The sequence below is a fragment of the Amphiura filiformis genome, chromosome 20 (assembly GCF_039555335.1).
Source record: "Amphiura filiformis chromosome 20, Afil_fr2py, whole genome shotgun sequence".
NCBI lineage: Eukaryota > Metazoa > Echinodermata > Ophiuroidea > Amphilepidida > Amphiuridae > Amphiura > Amphiura filiformis.
The window spans coordinates 25,545,189-25,567,004 of record NC_092647.1 but is presented as its reverse complement, the minus strand read 5'-3'; the positions used below and the strand labels follow the sequence as shown (position 1 = coordinate 25,567,004).

At 35.3% G+C, this 21,816-nt stretch overlaps 1 protein-coding gene across 2 annotated transcripts; it reads right to left on the bottom strand.

Annotated features, from left to right (window-relative positions):
• Positions 1-234: 234 nt before the first annotated feature.
• On the bottom strand, positions 235-21,765 carry LOC140143068 (uncharacterized). 2 transcript variants are annotated; one of them, XM_072165120.1, is made up of 9 exons: positions 21,629-21,765; positions 18,953-19,181; positions 7,306-7,455; positions 6,012-6,152; positions 3,966-4,093; positions 3,623-3,830; positions 3,057-3,129; positions 2,400-2,431; positions 235-1,198 (listed from the first exon to the last, which is right to left on the bottom strand). In XM_072165120.1, the coding sequence occupies exons 2-9, from the start codon at positions 19,116-19,118 to the stop codon at positions 930-932; spliced, it is 1,167 nt and encodes a 388-aa protein (XP_072021221.1). In that variant the 5' UTR covers positions 19,119-19,181; positions 21,629-21,765; the 3' UTR covers positions 235-929. The 2 variants fall into 2 exon arrangements, with proteins under 2 accessions (XP_072021221.1, XP_072021220.1); XM_072165119.1 differs by lacking the exon at positions 21,629-21,765 and adding an exon at positions 21,337-21,426.
• Between the last annotated feature and the right edge of the window lie 51 nt (positions 21,766-21,816).

The following is a 21,816-nucleotide window of genomic DNA, read 5'->3' as shown; positions in this document are numbered from 1 at the left end:
AGAGGAGTAAGATAAAACAGAGCGCGTACCACCAGTCAAAGTCTCCGCCTCATCCGATAATGAGGGCCGATTGTTCCATGAAATGCGACAGGCGAGACTGCTACGCAATTAACGCGTATTTTCATGGTCTATTGCGTAATTGCGAAAGCATGCTGGCGCTCTATCGGCAGATATCTGTGAAGGCACGCATAAGCGCTGGCGTGATTGTTTGACACGGCATGATCGAACAATCGGCGAGAACTGGTAGCATACAATACACGGGGACTTTGACTGGTGGTACGCGCTCTGTTTTATCTTACTCCTCTGTGGTTATAACTATGCCTATTAATTCAAATCTCCTCTGTGGCATAAGCACAATGACTGACTCCCTTCAAATTTGATAGGAAGATAAAACATGACTTAGTTTGAAAATTTTACAAATATGTCACAAGTAAAGACACTTTTTTGATCTAAAGGTACCATATTTCCTCGAATAGTCGCCCCCCCCCCCTTAAATTAAATGCCCCAAACATTTTTTTCAACCAAGATGTTTCAAAAAATGCTGATATTTCAATGCTATCTTGTGTAGTAAGCTTACCAAGGTGCACACATATGTCGTCTCGTAAACGCGGAAGTAAACCAGAAGTCATCGGTCTTTAGTTCATAGTTTGTCATTTCAGCGTGAGTTTTAAGGTTACCTAATGAATTCTCGTTCTAAAAAGGACCTCTAATAAATACCGTGCCCCCTTTTGGAAAATGCATTGACTATTTGAGGAAATATGGTACATCTACACACTACTAAATTCTTGTTTTATACAAATCTCCTTGCTATTGGAGTTTTCTATCTTACTTTTTATAAAGTACTTTAAAGTGCAATATACAATTTAGCATATGTCCTTTTATATAATCCATTTGACTCGTTTCACCACACACAATTTCACTCCTCCAGTTTACTCCTCTCCATCTCCTCCTTCATTCCCTTCCTCTTCATCCCCTCTTTCATTCCCTTGCTGACCCCCACCACCATCCCCTCCTACCCCTAGCTGTTCAGGCTCATTGTCTTCCTCTACTGCAGCAACTTTGGCACCAGCTTTGACTTTCAGGATCACAAAAACCAAAATGATGACAATAAGGATGACAAAGACACTACATCCAATGGCTATACCAATGATCTCTGGTGTAGATAAACCACCTGGGGGTTGCGGTTGTGGAGTCGTCTCTGAAAATGTTTATGAATATAATGAAAAGCAAATGAGTCATCAAAGCTTCTGAAAATGTTTCACATAATAAAAAGCAAAGATTAAAAGTAGACAAAAAGTGTTCTCAAAGTTAATCAAAGAGATATATGCCAGAATAGCAAAGTACATAACCATGCGCATATTTTTTGGGGGGATTTGGGGGCGCTAGACCCCCAGGGTAAAAGCAGGGGGCAGCAAAAAAGAATGTGTGGCGAAAGTAGAAGGGGGCGGCAAGAAGAAGTATTAAAGAAAAAAGGGCAGTGCAGAAAGGGCAGCAAGATAAATTATTAATGAAACAGGGGCAGAAAAAATATTGCAAAGGTTAAAAAATTGTTAAATGAATGAAACTATACCTCATAATTTTGCTTTTGGTCGCCAGCAGGGCTGCCGCTAGAGGGAGGTGACAAATTAATTTGAGAAATTTTATACCCCCTCCCCCCTACATTTTAGATTCTTGAGAAATTTACCTTTTCTACAGCCCCCCAGGGTTGGAGCGGCCATGGTACGCCACTGATAACCCTATGCTAAATCCACCACATGGAATTGTCAACCATGGGGACTAAAATTGGGCACCTCCTTTAATTATCACCAAAAGCCTGGTATGATACTTTGGATCATTAAAATTTCTTGCACATGTAGGCACAATGCATACTCATGGTACTTGCAGAATGCAAACAAGCACATAGTTTAAATCTAAAATAAGACCTTAGGGGGCGCCAAATTGACCAATTCAGCATCGATTTTGCGCCCCTCCAAGCTATAAAAGTCAAATTTTTTGCACGCTTCACACGCATTTCAGCACAAAATCAATTGAAAGAACATTTTAAGACTGATATTCAACTTCTAGTAACCAAAATTAATTAGTGGTAGACCTTATTTGTCAAAATTTTTCAATTTTCAATTGTTTCAAGAATTGGGGTCGGCATTATGTATCCTTAGCCCTGGGCACCATAACCCCTAGCTACACCACTGCCCCAGTCTGAGATATTCTCGGGTAGGGGCGCCAATTTTGTTTCTTGCCCCGGCAACAACCCTAGTTACGTCGCTGGCTTAATGCACTTTGGATTGATTGGACCTAGTATGTTAAGCGGATGAGGCAGGACTTGTTGGCTACAGCTACCGACAACATTACATATACTATAGGAGCCCACTTTTTCCTATTTTACATTTCTTTGGACTCACCACACATATCTCCTTCAAATCCATCTGCGCACCTAGAACATGAAAAACATTAAAATAACACATTAAAATGCATCACTTCACCCTCCCTACTCCATAAATCCTAGCAATTTTTAGAGTTGCAAAATATTAGGGACTGTTCACAAACACTTGTTTGGGGGGGCCTGATGCAAACAAAATTCATGGCAAAAATTTTTGGGGGGCCACTATTTTCCCTTCGTACTGGCTACAGACCTATCACCCCTCACCCTTCAGGTTTGTGGTGATAGGCCCATAGCCAGTGACCTCCGGAAAATAGTTAGCCCCATTTCCTTTCTAACCAAGTAGTATTTGTATAATATTTCTAAGTCAATACTCCAGCAAGTTATCACTGCCACAGATGGAACCTGAGATCTCATCCACCATGGACAAGTATCCTAACCATTGCACTACATTCCAGAGCAGGTTGAAATAGTTTTCATAAGGCCATCTTAATTTAATAGTTAGACTGAAAGCCCTTCCCATGTTAAAAACCTTTTATTTGTGGGATGATCTTATTGACAAGAATAGACCACTTTTTCATCTCTCAAGGAGGTTACACTAGTTGTGGGCAAGGAAAGAATCGCAAGGCGGGCGATTTTATTCAATTAAAATGGCGTAATATGAATGTATATTACATACATGCAAACCCCTTCAAAGTTGTCATCTGCAACACACCATCCATCATTCATACAGGTTACTCCATCGCAGATATCTATACAAATAAACAAACAAAACAATAAACCTCAACACAAAATTATATCTAAATGTTTGTACCTTCATCGAGGAGGTCAAAGTTGTGATAATAGTACAGGCTATATTTGCAGATATCTACAAAAGAAGAGAAAACAAACAAACAAGGGACTACAACCAAATGATTGTTATTTAAGCCTACTACCGTAAAAACTTGATAGTTAGCATAGGTGGTTACTATCAAGCACTTTTGAAAACATGAAATTGTACCAAAGTCCAGCGCATTACCAGATGAGCTAATGGGGTTGAGACACACATTTGCAGGTTTACTTGTTCATATATAACTTTGATTTGCTTAAAACTCTTTATACTTTTATGGATGGGGCTCTTCATGTTTGCATGCTTTAAAAGCGCTTAATAGTAAGCACATATGCTAACTATCAAGTTTTTACAATATCTCAACACAAAATTCATATGTCCCTCAAATTTTCTCAGTATACCAATTTCACACGTACCAATTATTTCAAATGATGAACTATCCACTCCTAAGACAGAGCTACTGTTCATATATACAATAAGTGTTGTTTGTATTTCACTAGTAGTAGCTGTAGTCATCTTCTTATCCAATGTGATGGCATATACTGCTATGATACTGCCTTCTAGAAACTCTATTATTTCACAGTCATAGAGGACTACAGTGTTGATATTCAATGCTAAAATTATCTGCAAAAAGTAAGATCAGACATAAAATATTATACAAATATTATCTGTCTATAATAAGTGTAATGGCCGAAATAATCCCATGGTGAAAGATGGATGGTTCCATTCCTTATTGTTAAAGATAAATTGATTAATTACCTCTGTGCAGACTAGGGAAGCTAGTATTGTAAAATCTTCAGAATTTGGATCCGACAGGGACTGAGTATACACTGCTTGAAATCCCTGAACAGATACTATGGGGAAACTTCCTCGTACATACTTATGTTCTGTAACATATAAAAAGAAAGAAAATGGATACTGGACAATGAGTCAAAGTTGTCTATTAGAAGAAAATTCCATGTAATACTGTGGAGCATATTAAAGGTAGGTGCTCAGATATTTTTACTTGGTGTTTTGAAGCAATGGCATATCTGTCGGGGGGCAATTTCCCCCTGGCAAAAATTGCCTATTTGGACCCCCGCCCCTAGTGCAAGGAAAAAAGAAGAAAAGGAGGAGAGAGAAAAAAGAGAGAGAGAGAGGGAGAGGAGGGAAGAGAGATATTGGAATCCATATGATATGCAATACCATATGATTATTATCAATAAGCCTGGCAAAATTGTCTATTTGGGCCCCGCCCCCCTAGTTTGGGCCCCCGCCCCATACAGGCTAGCCCCCCTTTGAAAAAATGCCAGCTATGCCGCTGTTTTGAAGGCTCGTTATCAAAATCATCTGATTCCAAGTTTATATTTAGTATATTTTAGATGTTAGAAGCAAAAACATATAACACAAAACCCTTTTAAGGTGGTTATGGAGGCATTATAAAAGTGCTCTAAACATGTTTTAAACAGATTAATTGAGTAGAGCAAAGTAGACTGATCAATATGTCTTTTGTTTGGAGTCAATCGGACAAACGGTTATCAAAATATATCAATTTATATTTTCTTTGTATCTTATTGTTTTTATCAATAATCAATCAAGTTAATGAGCTAAAATGACTGAGAAGCTCATTTACATATAATTTTGCCAATATTTTGCTAAAATCCATGCATAAATGTTCAGGGTACTTTTATTTTGCATAATTTTGCCCTGAAACTTGGTCAAAGTGTTTCTAATATGTTCTAATGTATTATATAGTGAAGCCGCCCCTAATTTGCATATTTGCATAATTAATTATCATTTATGCAAATTAGCTCATTAATTATGCAAATATGCAAATTAGAGGCGGCTTCACTATATAATACATTAGAACATATTAGAAACACTTTGACCAAGTTTCAGGGCAAAAGTATGCAAAATAAAAGTACCCTGAACATTTATGCATTGGTTTTTAGCAAAATATTGGCAATAATTACATATTAATGAGCCTTTCCAGTCCTTTTAGCTCATTAACTATATTGATTATTGACAAAAACAATAGGATACAAAAAAAATTAATTGATGTATTTTGAAACCGTGTGTCCGATTTGCTCAAACAAAAGGCATATTAATCAGTGTACTTTACCCTACTCAATTAATCTGTTTAAAATATGCTCAAAGCATTTTCTAATTTCTAGAAAATGCATCCAATACCACCTTAAGCTAGCTATTTTACAAAATAACTGTATTTAAAAGGGCATTTCGTGATCCACAGCCTCATCCCCCACTTCTCAAAAAAAAGTTGAGATTTTTATATCACTGGAAACCTCTGGCTACATAATGTTTATGTACAAAATATTTCTTGCAGATTAATTCGTTTTAGCAAAGATATCATGAAATTTGAATTTCATTCTGGTGCACCAAACGAAATTACAACGTATTGTCTATGGAGCAGTGTAATACACATAATCATGCATAACTCGCATAAGCATAATATCGGAATCAACTGAAATTTTGGGAATATGCTTTTTCGTGGATATGTACTGAAAAATGTCATAAAAAGAGGATGCTAGGATCACGAAATACTCCTTTAATGTATTTAAACTTGGAAAAAAAATAAACGCCTTACATGACACTTTCATTTTTATTGCTTCTTCCAAAAATCAAAGGCAAAAACCGAGTAACTGCTAATGACCAATTATAGCAGTGAGAAATCACATATAATTATAGTTGCATGTGAGTGATTACCACTCACATATATGATCCACTGCTAAAACAAACTTTGATCCCGAGAAATGAGATTGCATCCAAAGACTTAATGCAGTGGACCAGATTTGATGGTTGACTTACCTACACACAATCCCTCCTCTTTTTCCAGGCTGAATTTATTTTGACAGTTTTCACAATGATACTCTCCTAGACCATCATGAACACAGTCAATGAAGTTTTTATCTGTACAAATTCCTGCATCATCTTCACATGGCAGTATTTCTGTATCAAAATCAAAAGTACAAAATTTATAACATCATAAGCAAAGTTTTTAATTTCACCACATAAAGGGCTTACTACTCCTTCATGGATTAGTGAATTCTTTTAATCAATGTGTGCACATCCAAGTCCATTGAAAGTAATTTTAAGAAAACCAAAAAAATGTTATCATACATGCTGGGTATACATAAATGTTGTATTTCACATGCTCAATAGATGCACATAGAGGGTGGACTTGGGTTCAACTTTTATACATATGGTGGGCATATGTATAAGCAGCAACTGCCCATGATTAACTTGGGTGGGTTTTGTATTGATATAATCTTATCAAGATTTGCTACCTTTAAAAATAAAAGGGAATAAAACAGACAAGTTTTTTTACATCTTCGTGTTGTTGTGACACACAATTTAATAAATGGGACCATGGTCCAGTAAACTTTGGGTAGGATAGGGGTTGGGAATGGTTGGGGTTATGGCTGAAAGCTAAGAACAGGTTGAGGATATAGAGTTAACCCCATGAGAACTACCAGCGGATTGGCCATAAGAAGTTTTCATTATCGATTGGACCAATCAGCAACATTGTTAGAATAATTTCACCAAGCAAAAAAATTGGGGTGAATTATTTGCAAAGCTCTATTCTGATTGGTGATTAAAGTGAAGATATCATATAATTGACCAATTAGAGGCAATGTTAGATCGGCAGGTAGTGCTCAGGGGGTTAAGCTTATGGGTACAGGCTGATGAGGCTGGAACAAAGCATACATACATTGTACAAGTATAGCTAAAAATTCAAAGGTGCATTTATATACATATTCAGTTATCGTTACACATACATTTTTGAAAAATGGATTTTAAACATTCAATTCAAAACCAAAGTAGTAGCCTGGCTCCTGATTCACATTTGTTGGAATCCAGACACTAGTGTTAAATAGAGCTTGTATTGTCATTTTTTTTTTAATGTGAGCGTTACAAACATTTGATTGAATGACAGTTGATTCGGGGATAAAAGGGGGTGGATTCAAGTTGGATTTTGAAGCCTTCACAAGTTTGAAATATAATAGACCATATTTTGTGTCTTGATGTATTTTCTTCCGCTTTTAGACGTATTGCTCCTATTCTTATTATTTATTTTTTTTCTTCAGCTGGAATCACTAACCTGAACATGTTGCTTCACCATCAGCATCTGTGTCACTTCTGTACCCAGTTTCACATTCTTCACAACTGAATTCCTCATCACCTTCAAACACACAACTGACAAAATGTCTGATGTAACAGTCATGGGTGCCTTCTTCACAGGGATTGATCACTATATAGAGTGGAAACAAAAGTTAACGGTTATACCCAAAATAACGAATAACTCACTGTAAAAATCAGTGCAATATACAGTAAGCAAAAGAATTATTAAGGTACCAGTTGTGTTCACCCCTGTATATCCTAATTAAAGACAAATGTGTCAAAATTAAAACAAGCAGCCAATGCCTGTACTCTTTAGCTCTGATTTAAGACCTTATTTGTTGAAATTGGTTGACAATTAAAGAAACGGTGATCCAAAACCTAATGAAGATACGAAATCAAAAGTTGCACTTTTGTGTTCTAATCAACGAAAGAACAACGCTAGTTTTTCGTGCTAATCAATGAAAGCACGGCGCTAGTTCTTTTGTTCGTGAACGCTTTGTGTACAAATCAATAGGGCAAGCAATGTGGCAAACTGCAACTTTTAAATTTGCATCTTCCTTGGGGTTTTGGATCGTCGTGTCTTTAATTCTTGAACAATTTTAACGAATGAGGTCTTAAATTCGAGCTAAAAGATGTAGCTATTGACTGTTGGTTCCAATTATGACATTATCTGCCTTTGTTTGGGATATACATGGGGTGAACGTAACTGGTACCTTAATTATTTGGCTTACTGTATATTATGTTATAAAAATGCACTGTGTTTTTCAACTGATAGGAGAAATCAAGTTCAATTTTTGTTTCGTATAATCGGGGATTTTTACCAACCCCCTAGCAGTCCCTGGTTGGAACAAGTTCATTTTTGGCATATTTCAAATGGCAGAATTATGCAGATTAACCCTGACCAATTATATTTGAAAAACATACTCCCTCTGTATAAGATGGTTTCAAAATCTTCCACAGGGGTTGTGTGAATTTCAACTGGAATAGCCCAATGTTTGACAACTGGGAATGAAATGAAATTCCATGTTTGGTGTGAAAAACACATATAAATGTCCGATAGGCAGGAAAAACAAACACTCTTATAAATGTGTTGCTCGACACTGTGGACGTACTAATTTTTACTATCCGACTGCAGACACACCTGATGATCAAATTGAAGCAAAACCCCTGGATATTTTACGCATCTGTACGTTATCTGCAGCCCATTGCAGCTATTATTACATATGGTCCCGCTCTTAATTGTAGGTCCTCCTCTTTGTTCAGAATCCCACCTACATTGTGTGAAAACCAGGCCAGAGACACACATGTTGGGTGGGGGTGGGCTTTTAATCATAAAACCGGGGATAAAAAGGCTGACTCACCTAAACTACACAAACTTTTGAACAAATATTACCAACCAATGGGCTATTCCATTTGAAATCCACACCCCCCCTGTGGAAGATTTACAATGCTACCTAAATTCCAGTTGGGCCAAATGTACAATCCGGTTGGAAATAGTCCCATGTTTCATTGTAATTCCAGCTGAATCATGTAGAAGATTTACAAATTTAGCATAATTCCAGCTGGATACCCTATGGAAGATTTGCATTTTGACCTCAATTCCAGTTGGAAACATTTACATGTTTTGTGTGGAATTCTAGCTAAAAACTTCATTCCAGTCAGATACCCTGTGGAAGATTTTCATGTCGACTTCAATTCCAGTTGGAAAATTTAACTTTCAGTCGGATACCCTGTGGAAGATTTGCACTTCTACCTCAATTCCAGTTGGAAACATTTACATTTTGTTAGAATTCCAGCAGAGAAGGTCTAAAACAGGGTAGAAATTCCGGGGGGGGGGGGGCCCATTGTGGCCTGTACACCAATTCACGATAATCAACTTTTGAAAAACACCCTAAACAAGGATTTATTTAACCCTTGGCTAAAACAATATCCTAAACAGGTGTTTTTACACCCTAAACAGGGATTTTATTCCTTGCATCAAATTTCATACCCTAAATTTCATTTCCGCATATTTAATAGCAATTGCAATTTTGCTACCCTTTTTTCCAATTTATTTCATGTTTTTGACACCCTAAACGCGTTACGCGCGTATCGTGCTTACCCACGAAAAACTACCCTTTTACGCGTTTTCATTATCGCGGATGGTGTACAGGCCACAATGGGAGTGACCCCCGGGAGAAATTCCCTGTGGAAGATTTGCTTGTTTTCTGAGTATGGTGGAAATAAACATGTTTGCTTAAAATATTATCATGCTGAAATTTCCAACAATAACCGACACATTTTGAGTTGGACCATCATGGGGAAATCCCCCCCCCCAACCCATTGGCTCATAATTATTGCACAGCCCCTAATGGGAATTTTTGCTTGAATTTTATTTTGTTGTCCAAATTTACGAATTTTTTGTTGTTGTAAAAAAGGATTTTTATAGATAGAATTCTTGACAGTTTCTTCAGATTTTTATTTTGCTATACATTCATTCATTCATTCAAATACCAGATAGACTTTATAGCCAACTTTAATAGACCTCAAGTGACAAGAAATCTATTTTGTCTGCATTGTGAAGTTTTTGTTTTAAGAACAGATAATTGCAAAAATATAATGCCACATAAATTAAACCATTAACATTCTAAAACCTATTTTTAGGATGGGTGTCCTTGGCCCACTGAGTGGAATAGTTTTGTAAAACCACTACAAGTTTGTGCACAGAAGCTGTGGACCACAGTGGACAGTGTATGGAGCTGGAGCATAATTTGATTATGATCTTTTAGTCTGGGCTTTTCTCAGGATAGGCCTTGCTTCATGTCTTTTTCTACCTGGTTACAGATTTTCACATAACAAATTCAAGTTTTATATTGACATGTGAATTAACCCTTTTTAAATTAAATTTTTTTCGGGCTTTTTTTACTGAAGTAATAATGTGTCTTCTAACCTCAAAACTGATTATCACTTCACTTTTTGTATTGATATTTTCATACAGATATTTAATTGGCCCTTCACAATTGAGTCTTGGTTTCCTGTTTCATGGTTGAAAACTAGGGATGAGGCGACTTTTAATTATTAATTATTAATTATCTATTAATTTCTTTATTTTAAAACAAGTGGTCGCAACCTACATCAACCCGTTTGGACTAGGAACATGCATTTAATTATTTTACAACTATGTTTGATTTTATACATAAGTAATGGTACAGTTATGTTCTTTGTTTATTCATCATTATAGTTGATATAAGCAAAGTCAGAAAGTAGCAAATGGAAGTCATTAGAAGTTATTTTAAAAGAGAAAATCCAAAATATAAATAAAATAATTAAATATTTTGGAATTCTCTACTTTGGACGCGCGCGGGAAACAGGAAACTAAGAATTAATTGTAAAGGGCCTAAACAATATAATTTAATTAATATAATTGCCCTGGTTGCTTATTTCTATTCTCGGCTTTCTAGAGTTCAAAATCGTAAACATTTTCAAACAAAATTGCCTGCATTTTTATACCCAGGGCATTTTAATTTTAAGGTGTCATTTTGGTGTCTAAAGGTGAAATTCCGAGCAGGTTGGACAACATACTTTGATCATGCTTTGATGGACAAATTAAATTTGGCTACAATATAATTTTGAATTGATTTCTAGGCTGATTCCTATATGTATCATGCCAATGTCTCAGATTCAAATGTCTTGCCCATATGAAAAAATAAACACTACATGCTCATTTTCTGATATCAGAAAGATGAGAATTAAATTATTTCAAGATATTGGAGATATTGAAATGAGGGGATTTTTTTCAGCTTTGATCGTTATCAAAGCAGATGGACATGAAACTTTTATACCAATTACCTTTTCCGAAAAGTCATTGATATATTAGATGGGCAAATGGTCTTTTGTACTGAGTACCCCCCTAGCTGTTTATACAGGCTATTTGAACCATCAACCATGCCCCCGCATATTTCATTATAGTCTATTAGAGCATGACAGTATCCTGCTATGACTATCACCCTCCACTTTGTCATATCATAGGAACTAATATTTTCCCCTGGTCTGTTTTGAAGGGGAAAAACCTCGGGCCCTTCTTGATTTTGAGTTTACCGTTTCCTGCCCGCATCCAAAATGATTGAGAATTGCAAAATATTTAGGCCTAATTATTTGATTTTTTATTTGATATTTTGATCACATTTAATAGCTATGATGCTGAACAAACGAATAACATCCCTGCATTTGTGTGAAATCAACCATAATTGCAATATAATTAAACCTGCAGTGCCAAAATGTACCGTTGATATTGCATATGTGACCACTCATTTCAAAAGAAAGAAAATGATAAGAATAAACTTTTTGCAGTTCACATTGTTAATTTATTCATTCAAGGTTTATTTTGATTCTCATTTAAAATGTATACTAACAGTTATAAATATGCTCTTGTAATGTTTTCCGTTTGATTCGTCAGTTTACTCTTTATTCATTTGCTTATTTGTAAGACAAATGTCTCGTTCAGAAAATGATTCTTCAAAAACTTGTTCTGTTCTGTTATCATGCTCCCACTTAATAAAACCCAACAACAATAAATAATTATTTTGCCCTATAGGTAATTTTATCAATGTTTAGTCATATCAAGCATTTATAAAATGTCTAAAATTTACATTTTAATATTTAATTACATTCTCGGTTAAATTTCTTGTTTTGACTAATATAAATTTGTTAGTTTACTTTATTTGTACACCAAGCACATGAAGTATAATTAATTCATCATTTAACAAACAAAATACCCAGCAAACACAAAACGTTTTCGACATCATTCGCAAAAGGTTATAAAAGGTTGTCAGAAAACGTTTAAATGTCGGGTTATAAGGGTATATTAAAAGTATAAAACGTTTTCATAACCTTAAAAAACATTTTTTGAAAATCTACTGCTCAGCAAACAAAAATGTTTTACAGAAAATGTTTAAATGTCGGGTTATATAAGGGGCCGTCAATAATTTTCGCCATTTTCATTTACGTACAAATCGTACGTAAGAGGGAGGGAGGGGGTAAAAATTATGGGCATGTGTACGTAAGAAAAATGGCGATTTGTTTGAGCAATAAAAAATTGAAAGTGAAAAATTATGGTATTTTCCAATATTTTATTCATAAGGTATAACCAATTGACCTAAAATTGTTCAATTCGTTTTAACAATTTCTTTAACATGCCATGCAAACAATGATTTTCGCTTTAATTTTGAGTGGTCCTATTTTACATTATGCTAAATTTATTTCATACCAAAATGCTCTTTAGTATTTTCTATCTGCGCTAGGATCGATGTGTCATGTGTGGATTGTCACTGTTGCGACAAAAGACATGGAACCCATAGTTTAGTCTACACCAAACATGCCAAAGGGATGCCCCCCCCCCCTATATATGATCCCGGGGTTCTAGGTGGAAAAGAGAGTATAAAATGTTCAACATATTTTGGAGTGCATTAGTCATTTAGTTTAGATTCGGGCTGCATTTTAAGCTATATTTTAATTTATTGATGGCTTTCGGGTTTTTTTTCAGCATTTCTCAACTTATTTGTAAAAACATTAATCATGTTAATCCAGAACCAACTGTCCTCCTGGAACACTAATATAATCCTAACCCTAAACATAATCGAACCTTTAACCTAAACTCTAACCACAACCCCAACCCAACATCTCAATTTTGCTATTAGTAGTCGTGGAAATCCTTCGCCATTTTATTTGTATGCGTAACTCGAGGGAGGGAGGGGGTAAAAGTTACGCACGCTTTATGCATAAGTGAAAATGGCGAAAATTATGGACGGCCCCTAAAGGGTATAAAACGTTTTTATAACATTCCAAAACATTCTTTAAAACTTGATACAAAACATTCTAAACAGAATGTTATTTTGGGGTTGAAAAAAATATTTTGCGAAAAATGTTTGCCCAAAATATTTTCAATAACGTTTTAAAAGCGTTTTCATGACCTTTTATATAACCCGACATTTAAATGTTATTAAAAGGTTTTGAAAATAACATTTTAAGAACATTTCTGTGTTTCCTGGGTTCAAATATTTTATCATAATGTTATTTAAGTATTGACACAATATTTGGCAAAAATGTTTGCAAAAATAGTTTACAATAACATTTTTTAAAAACATTAAAAATATTGTTGTAGTGTGTTTTCATACAAAACGTTTTAAAACGTTATCATGACCTTAATATAACCCGACATTTTAATGTTATTAAAACGTTTTTATCTAAACCAAAAGCCAAAATATAACTTATTTAAAAATGTTTTTGTGTTTGCTGGGTATGGCCATACATACTGTCTTAGTTGAAAAATTTGTCATGCATGCACAAATGACAAATTTTAATTTATCGTGAAAAAGTTCCTTATTTGACAAATTCAGAAGATTTCAGAAAATTAATTTTTATTGCAAACATTTTGATTTTAATAAGATTGTCACTGAAGTTTGTTAGGCTTATGTGTGCAATACCTTGTCATTTTATTGTCTTCTGGCATTCTGCATTTGCCTATGAACGCATAGTAGATGTGTCAATCAATCGAATTGGTCGTTCATTTTAATTCATTCATTAATTTCAATCATTTGTATTATATTTGTTTTAATATATCAAGCCTGTAAATATTGTCAACTGAGGGAGTATGGGCAATTCACTTGCATGACTTATTTCTGCCCAATGTTTGTTGACTTTTTCATCAAAAGTAATATTTTCAATGCTAAAAATATTTATAAAATTTTAAATAAATTTAAAATAATTTGTAATGCAAGAAAATGAATTTTCATTGCAAACATTTTGATTTTAATAAGTTTGTCACTGAAGTTTGTTAGGCTTATGTGTGCAATACCATGTCATTTTATTTTTTATTTTATTGTAATATTTGTCAATCAATCGAATTGGTCGTTCATTTTAATGCATACATCAATTTCACTCATTTGTATTGTATTTTGTTTTTTGTCATAAGCCTGTAAATATTGTCAACTGAGAAAATATGGGCAATTCACTTGCTTGACTAATTTCTGCACAATGTTTAATGACTTTTTCATCGAAAGTAATATGTTCAATGACAAAAAAAAATATTTAAAAAAAACTTACTTATTTTAAAAGTTGTATTTCTAAACATTTCAATGTGATATTCTTTTAAACTTAAAATGAATGTCAATAGCCTTTTCAATTAATTAGTTATCGCCAAGTGGATATTTGATGAATATCAATGCCATACAGTCATACCGTCATAAGGAAATATTTTGAGTTTCTGTGGCTGCAATATTTTTGGAATTGGAATATCTTTTCACAATATCAATGACAAGTGCGGAATTAACTAAATTAATCAAATATTTCATAAAAACAAAGGCATTATGAAGATTGTTAAAATAAAATGAATGCCTTTGATTTTCAAATTGTTTTGCAGGTTGTAACAAATATGTCACATTTTGTTTTGTAGCCAGCCATATTTCTGAAAGGAGAATTTGTATCAATTATTCACTCTCTTTCTCACATTCATTGGCATGTTTGAGAAAAGATTGTAAATAAAAATAAATAAATTGGGACTCATTTCCACAAAACCCTGGACATGTTGACAACCCTTCTGTTGAAATAAAAAAAGATATGTTGCGCTTTATCATGTTCCTTCCTGTATTCTACGGGGATCCCTTAAGATTAGTTTACTATTTGGGTATGCTGTTTTCTATTGTCAATATATTCCATAACTATTATTTATCTCCCTCAAGCATGACTTTGATGACTATTTCTTATGATAAATACAGGTTTGTACTTTTGAATTACGTAATCTCATTTGTATCAAGTCATTGCTATATGTACACTGACAACTGTCAACGTTGGTGGGACATTTGAATTGCAGTTACAGAACATGCGAGAAGGAAGTAAGTACCAAAGCAGTTTGCAAGCCCTGTTTTGGTATGAGGTAATCTGAGTATATTCACTTGATAATTGTGAAAGAAGAATTGAACGTGAGCGTGTTTTTGGTGGGAGCAGATGTGCGGTACATTGCGGTACAATTTCTACCCGGTTAGAGATTATCCGGATACTTGCCCACTATAAACACTAGCAGTATATGTATGTACGGTACATCGATATCATTCTCAACCGAAGGATATTGTGGCGAGATATTCCCACTATAAACACACCAGTATACATGTGCGGTATTACCGGAAGTAGGAGCTTCTTCATGATGCGTAGGATGCGCGCAGGACATTCGGAACGATTCTCATCGCCAAGAGTTATCGAAACAGAAGCTACATGTTCACGGCCATGATCATATTGTTGAATGGGCTGTTTATAGCTCGCGCCACAATATTTACACATTCCCCGTGTGACCTCGAGGTCATTGCAAATGTACGATAATGTTAGTTGGTATATAATTTGTGCGGTAACTGTGTCTCACTATAAACAGCAAGGGTATCGGTATATATACAAGGATTATCGTGTACGGTATACTCAAAAGGCGGTATATTCACTATAAACACGCTCACAGTCTTTGAAATTCATCAGAAATAGGCCTTAATGACAAACAAAAATGGTGTGAAAATCATGACAGACGAGCATACATGTTAGACACAAGAATAAAAAATATCTCCAAAATGAAACGAAAACAATTATGATTTATGAAAGATCATAGTCAGGACAATAGAAATTGTTGCAATAAAAGAAATAAATATGCGCATGTGTGGGTGGTAGGCACAATTAAAAGTACCAAAAATGTATGAAAAAGGAAAATTTAGGCAAAAAAAGCGCTATAAATATGACTAAATACAATGCTGCTGGACGTTGTGAGTTAGTTGCTATACTAAGTCTCAGAATGCTGAAATTAAACACACCTTTTGAAATTCAAATTTCTTTTTCAATTCAGAGCCTCTCTATGGTGTGCTGCTTTGATTACATAAACATGACATTTTGAAAACAAAGGGTTAAAAAAGGAAGAAATGTTTGCGAATTCCCCACGGGGACCTCCCATTTTACCTTATCAACCCAGGTACCATTTTAATCTTGCTATTTCTTATTATGTAAAGAACAATGCGTGATAACGCCTACTCAAAATTGGAGATATTCAACATGATCCCCTATCTCTAATAAAAATAGTATAGGTCTAAATAGAGTATAGCATCAACCCTGTGTTATCGGTCTACCAAATTGCAAAACCGCACCAGATTCCATACTTTTATTCTCGAGATATTTAGAATTATGTAACAATACCTCAATTTGACTCATTATTTTCTCCACTATTTTTCACCACTATGATATATCAGGCAGTGTCCATATGCAATATATTGTGTTTATGCTAATATGTCATTACGTAATCAAGGATTCGACTTGGCTAATACACATTTGTTTTGAAAGACAAAGGTACAAAAACTACAAACTAGTCATCAAAGTCATGCTTAGCAGAGATAAATAATAGTTGCAGGAATATATTGACCATCCCTCCTATTATGTTGTTATTTGTGATGGCAGAGAAATTTGAATAACTAAATAAATACATGTATACATGTAGGCATATAAGAAAACCATGCCAATAGCACATGTGAAAGCAATCTGATAAAGACCAAATTTGATAAGTAGTGCAATTTAAGTTGTTGCATTTTGAAGCCAATGTTCAAGATTATATTTAATATGGCAAATATTAGGCACATCGCACAAATTTGTACCATAAACTTTTGTTTAAGGGATCTGGAATGAGCGTTTTGAGCGTTTCTACAGTATTTTTTGTGGGACATGAGAGCACATCAGACATATCGAATTGCATTCTGAATACGAAGAATGTCTTTCTGATATCATATAATTTTCATTTTTGAAATTCACGATATAATACAAATTTTATGACAAATTATTAAAATTACGCGCGTATCGTGTTTAGGGTGTAAAAGCATGAAATTTTGGGAAAAAGGGTAGCAAAATTGCAATTGCTATGCGGAAATGAAATTTGATGCAAGGAATAAAATCCCTGTTTAGGGTGTGAAAAAACAGGTGGGTGTTACCTGTTTATGGTAACGTTTTAGGCAAGGGTTAAATCCTTGTTTAGGGTGCTTTTCAAAAGTTGATTATCGTGGATGGTGTACATGCTACAATGGGAATGGCCCCCCCCCCCCCAGGTTTTCAGAGCTAAATGCTCAAACAAACAAAAACCTGAAAGACAGCGTCAAATTGGTGATAAAATAACTCAAATTGGGCTGAATTTTTTTTTAATGTATGAATTTGAGCAACAAAAGTAACTGAAAAGTTTCAGGTCTGGGTTTTCAAATTTCACAACTACCCGGATACACGGAGTGCAGGGGACTGGGAGCATGCAATCTTATTAGATCCAGCATTTGATGGTTTGAAACCATGATTACTAGCAAATTAAGATCAGGTATAGTGATTTTGTACCAATACTAAGGTACTATGAAAAGCTGGAATTCCAAACATGCACTTTTCATATAATGAAAATCTGAAAGACTCAAATTGATGATTTTGGTTGGATTTCCAAAATCTTCCACACCCTTTTCAGAGTAAAATCTTCAATTCCAGTTGGAAATTTACATGTTTTTGGGTTGAAATATACATGTTTTTGAATTACCCTGTGGAAGATTTGTACTTTGACCTCAATTCCAGTTGGAATATTGACAACTCAACCTGTTGATTTTGGTACTATTTCAGATGTTTTTGAGTTAAATTTAACTTTATTTAACTTTCAGTCGGATACCATGTGGAAGATTTGCATTTTGACCTCAATTCCAGTTGAAATGTGACTTCAATTCCAGATCTGGAATGACTCAAGCAGTTGATTTTGGTTGGAATTCCAAAATCTTCCACACCCTTGCCGTACTATTTCACATGAAATCTGACCTCAATTCCAGTTGGAATGTTGACGACTCAAACTGATGATTTTGGTTGGAATTCCAAAATCTTCCACAGGGGGTGTGTGGATTTCAAATGGAATAGCCCAATGATGTCGCTGTGCATGACCCGGGCCTGTATGGTCCTTGGTTAGAGCTATGCATTTTAAGGAATGGGGATTTTGGTGTGCAAATACCAACCGAGGATTGGGAGGTGTCCACGTTCCTCGAAAGTAGGTGATTACGAGCCCGTCCCAACATGCTTACATACATCCCCAAACACGCCCAACATACACCCCCACACCCCTGCCTGTATTCATACCTGACAAGGAAATACTAGCTGATACCACCCAAGCCTTGAAATAAGCAGGCGCCGGGACCAAATTTGCTCCCGTAAAGCCACCAATTGCTCCTGGTCCTTGTAAAATTCACATGAACCAGGAGCAATTTTCTAAAACAAGTTGCTCCTGGTTCCAGTTTTGAATTTGATGCAGTAGTGCTGGTATGCTGTATTGTGTATGCAGTAAAAGGATTTACTATTTGAAAATTGCTCCTGTTTCTTCAGAAATTGCTCTTGGTTCTTGTAAAATCCCAGTGAACCAGGAGCAAAGTTCGAAAACAAATTGCTCCTGGTTATAGTCTGCTTATTTCAAGGCTTGATACCACCTAACTACAGACCCCCAAACATGCCCAACACCCACATCCCGTCTGTAGTCATACCTGGCATGCAAACACAGCTGGTACAACATGACTATCAGACGCGCAACCACACCCAACACCTCCCATACACACACCCACCCCTATTCATACCTGGGAAGGAAACACTAGCTGATACCACTTGACTATCAGACCCCAAGAACATATCGTTACTCAACCCATCAAAGAATGCCTGATGTATGTCAGAATTCTCAAATGTAGTAGCCTCTACCAAATCCAGTCTTGCTGTAACCTCTGCCCCATCTGATGTGCTAGTCATCGTCTCTATAGATGCTCCAAGAAAATCATCACTGATACTACTTGCACCAAAGAGTGATGTCAGCTGTAAAATGAAATAAGTGAGAAAATAATTGCATGGGTGACAGAAATAAAAGATCTACTCTCAATTCCAGAAAAAATAACACACTATTTTTTTTTTTGGAGGGAGGATTATTTAATATTCTAATTCAGTTGGTGCGTCTTGTCAAGAATACACACAATTTGATTGGTTTTCACCTATACATTATCACACGATAGTGGATATATATAGTTATAAGACAGTGAGTGAGCCAAAACGCAACGGCGGCATGCTTGTAGATCCTCAATGATTGCGCAATAATGCGTTGGCGTAATGCATGTGGCGGCTTAGATGTTCATGACAGTTTTGTTCCTTTAAAACAACGGGAATGTCCTCACAATAGTAACTTTATTTTTTACTTATAAAAATGATACTAAACTGAATAAGAATGAGAATAAAATATAGAATTTTGTCTTTTGCCTACCCAATATCGGATGGGCTGGCCAATATTTTTATCGTAGTGGATACCGGCTGCGCCAGCATCCACTACTCAAAATATTGGCCAGCCCATCCATTATGACACGATATTGGATAGGCAAAGACTAAATCCTATCTTTTATTCTCTAAATAAAAGCATGTGACACAATCTGATCCAAAGAACATAGCCGCTTTTGCCAAACATTTAACAAACATTTTAGCGATCCGCAGTTGTTTGCCAAAAACAGCTATGTAGCATATTTTGAAAATGAATTATTACCATTACTGACTTGTTCAGTACCTATGCTTAGGCCAAATTTTAAAAAAAAAGGTTTGTCTCAAAGCTCTCCAACTCTGAAAAACTAATGTGAAATGCACTTCTATCTATATATTTATTTTTTACCAAAGATTATTTTCAAATGTGAAACTGAAAATAAAACCCAAAGTCCTATTCTACTGTATCGAACAATAAAGTGATGCTGCTATTGAAGTGAAGTAATCTAAGAGCAGGGGTCTAAAATTGTAAAAACGGCATTTCGATCATATTTTTATACACTTTTTCTGAAAAAAAAAATAAAAAGAAGAAAATGCAGGTGAATAAACTAATTCGCACATGAGCTTTGAGACAACTCTTTTTTTTAATTTGGCCTTACTGATTTTGAAACCTTTCTAGAAATAATATTTGGTTGCAAAGTAATTCATTATGTTTTAAATTATTTTTTGCTCCATATTATTGTTTAGATTTCAATTTTGTTGTTGATGACTTTGGTCTGAGACACTGATAGATCAGATTGTGTCACACATTATCCTGTTTTACAAAATAAAAAACACACAAATTATATACTTGGACCTAAACTGGCAATAAAAGTGATATTTAGATACTTGGCAACATTTTTAGGGAACAACAGGCAAAAATAATACGATTTGGCATTTGAACCTGTAACCTTTGCATCACTATACCATGCATACTGACATCTTCAATCAAACTGATATCACCCAGGAATTGAACATGTCACCTGTGAATCACTATACCATGCATCATTGGTCAATGCATCACTATTAGCATGCACTAAGCTGAATACTGATACTACCCAGGAATTGAACCTGTAACCTTTGGATCACTATATTATCTTTACTTACATCTTCTGTCAATGCATCTCTATTTGTCTCTGTATTGACATAGTCAAACAACACATCAGGTTTGAAACCCTTCACCAAGCTGAACATTGATACCACCCAGGAATTGAACCTGTAACCATTGGATCACTATATTATCTTTACTTACATCTTCTGCCAATGCATCTCTATTTTGTCTCTGTATTGACATAGTCAAACAACACATCAGGTTTGAAACCCTTCACCAAGTTGAATACTGATACCACCCAGGAATTGAACCTGTAACCTTTGGATCACTATACTATGTGTACTTACATCTTCTGCCAATGCATCTCTATTTTGTCTCTGTATTGACATAGTCAAACAACACATCAGGTTTGAAACCCTTCACCAAGTTGAATACTGATACCACCCAGGAATTGAACCTGTAACCTTTGGATCACTATACTATGTGTACTTACATCTTCTGCCAATGCATCTCTATTTTGTCTCTGTATTGACATAGTCAAACAACACATCAGGTTTGAAACCCTTCACCAAGTTGAATACTGATACCACCCAGGAATTGAACCTGTAACCTTTGGATCACTATACTATGTGTACTTACATCTTCTGCCAATGCATCTCTATTTTGTCTCTGTATTGACATAGTCAAACAACACACCAGGTTTGAGACCCTTCACCAAGCTGAATACTGATACCACCCAGGAATTGAACCTGTAACCTTTGGATCACTATACTATGTGTACTTACATCTTCTGCCAATGCATCTCTATTTTGTCTCTGTATTGACATAGTCAAACAACACACCAGGTTTAAGACCCTTCACCAAGTTGAATACTGATACCACCCAGGAATTGAACCTGTAACCTTTGGATCACTATACTATGTGTACTTACATCTTCTGCCAATGCATCTCTATTTGTCTCTGTATTGACATAGTCAAACAACACACCAGGTTTGAGACCCTTCACCAAGCTGAATACTGATACCACCCAGGAATTGAACGTGTAACCTTTGGATCACTATACTATGTGTACTTACATCTTCTGCCAATGCATCTCTATTTTGTCTCTGTATTGACATA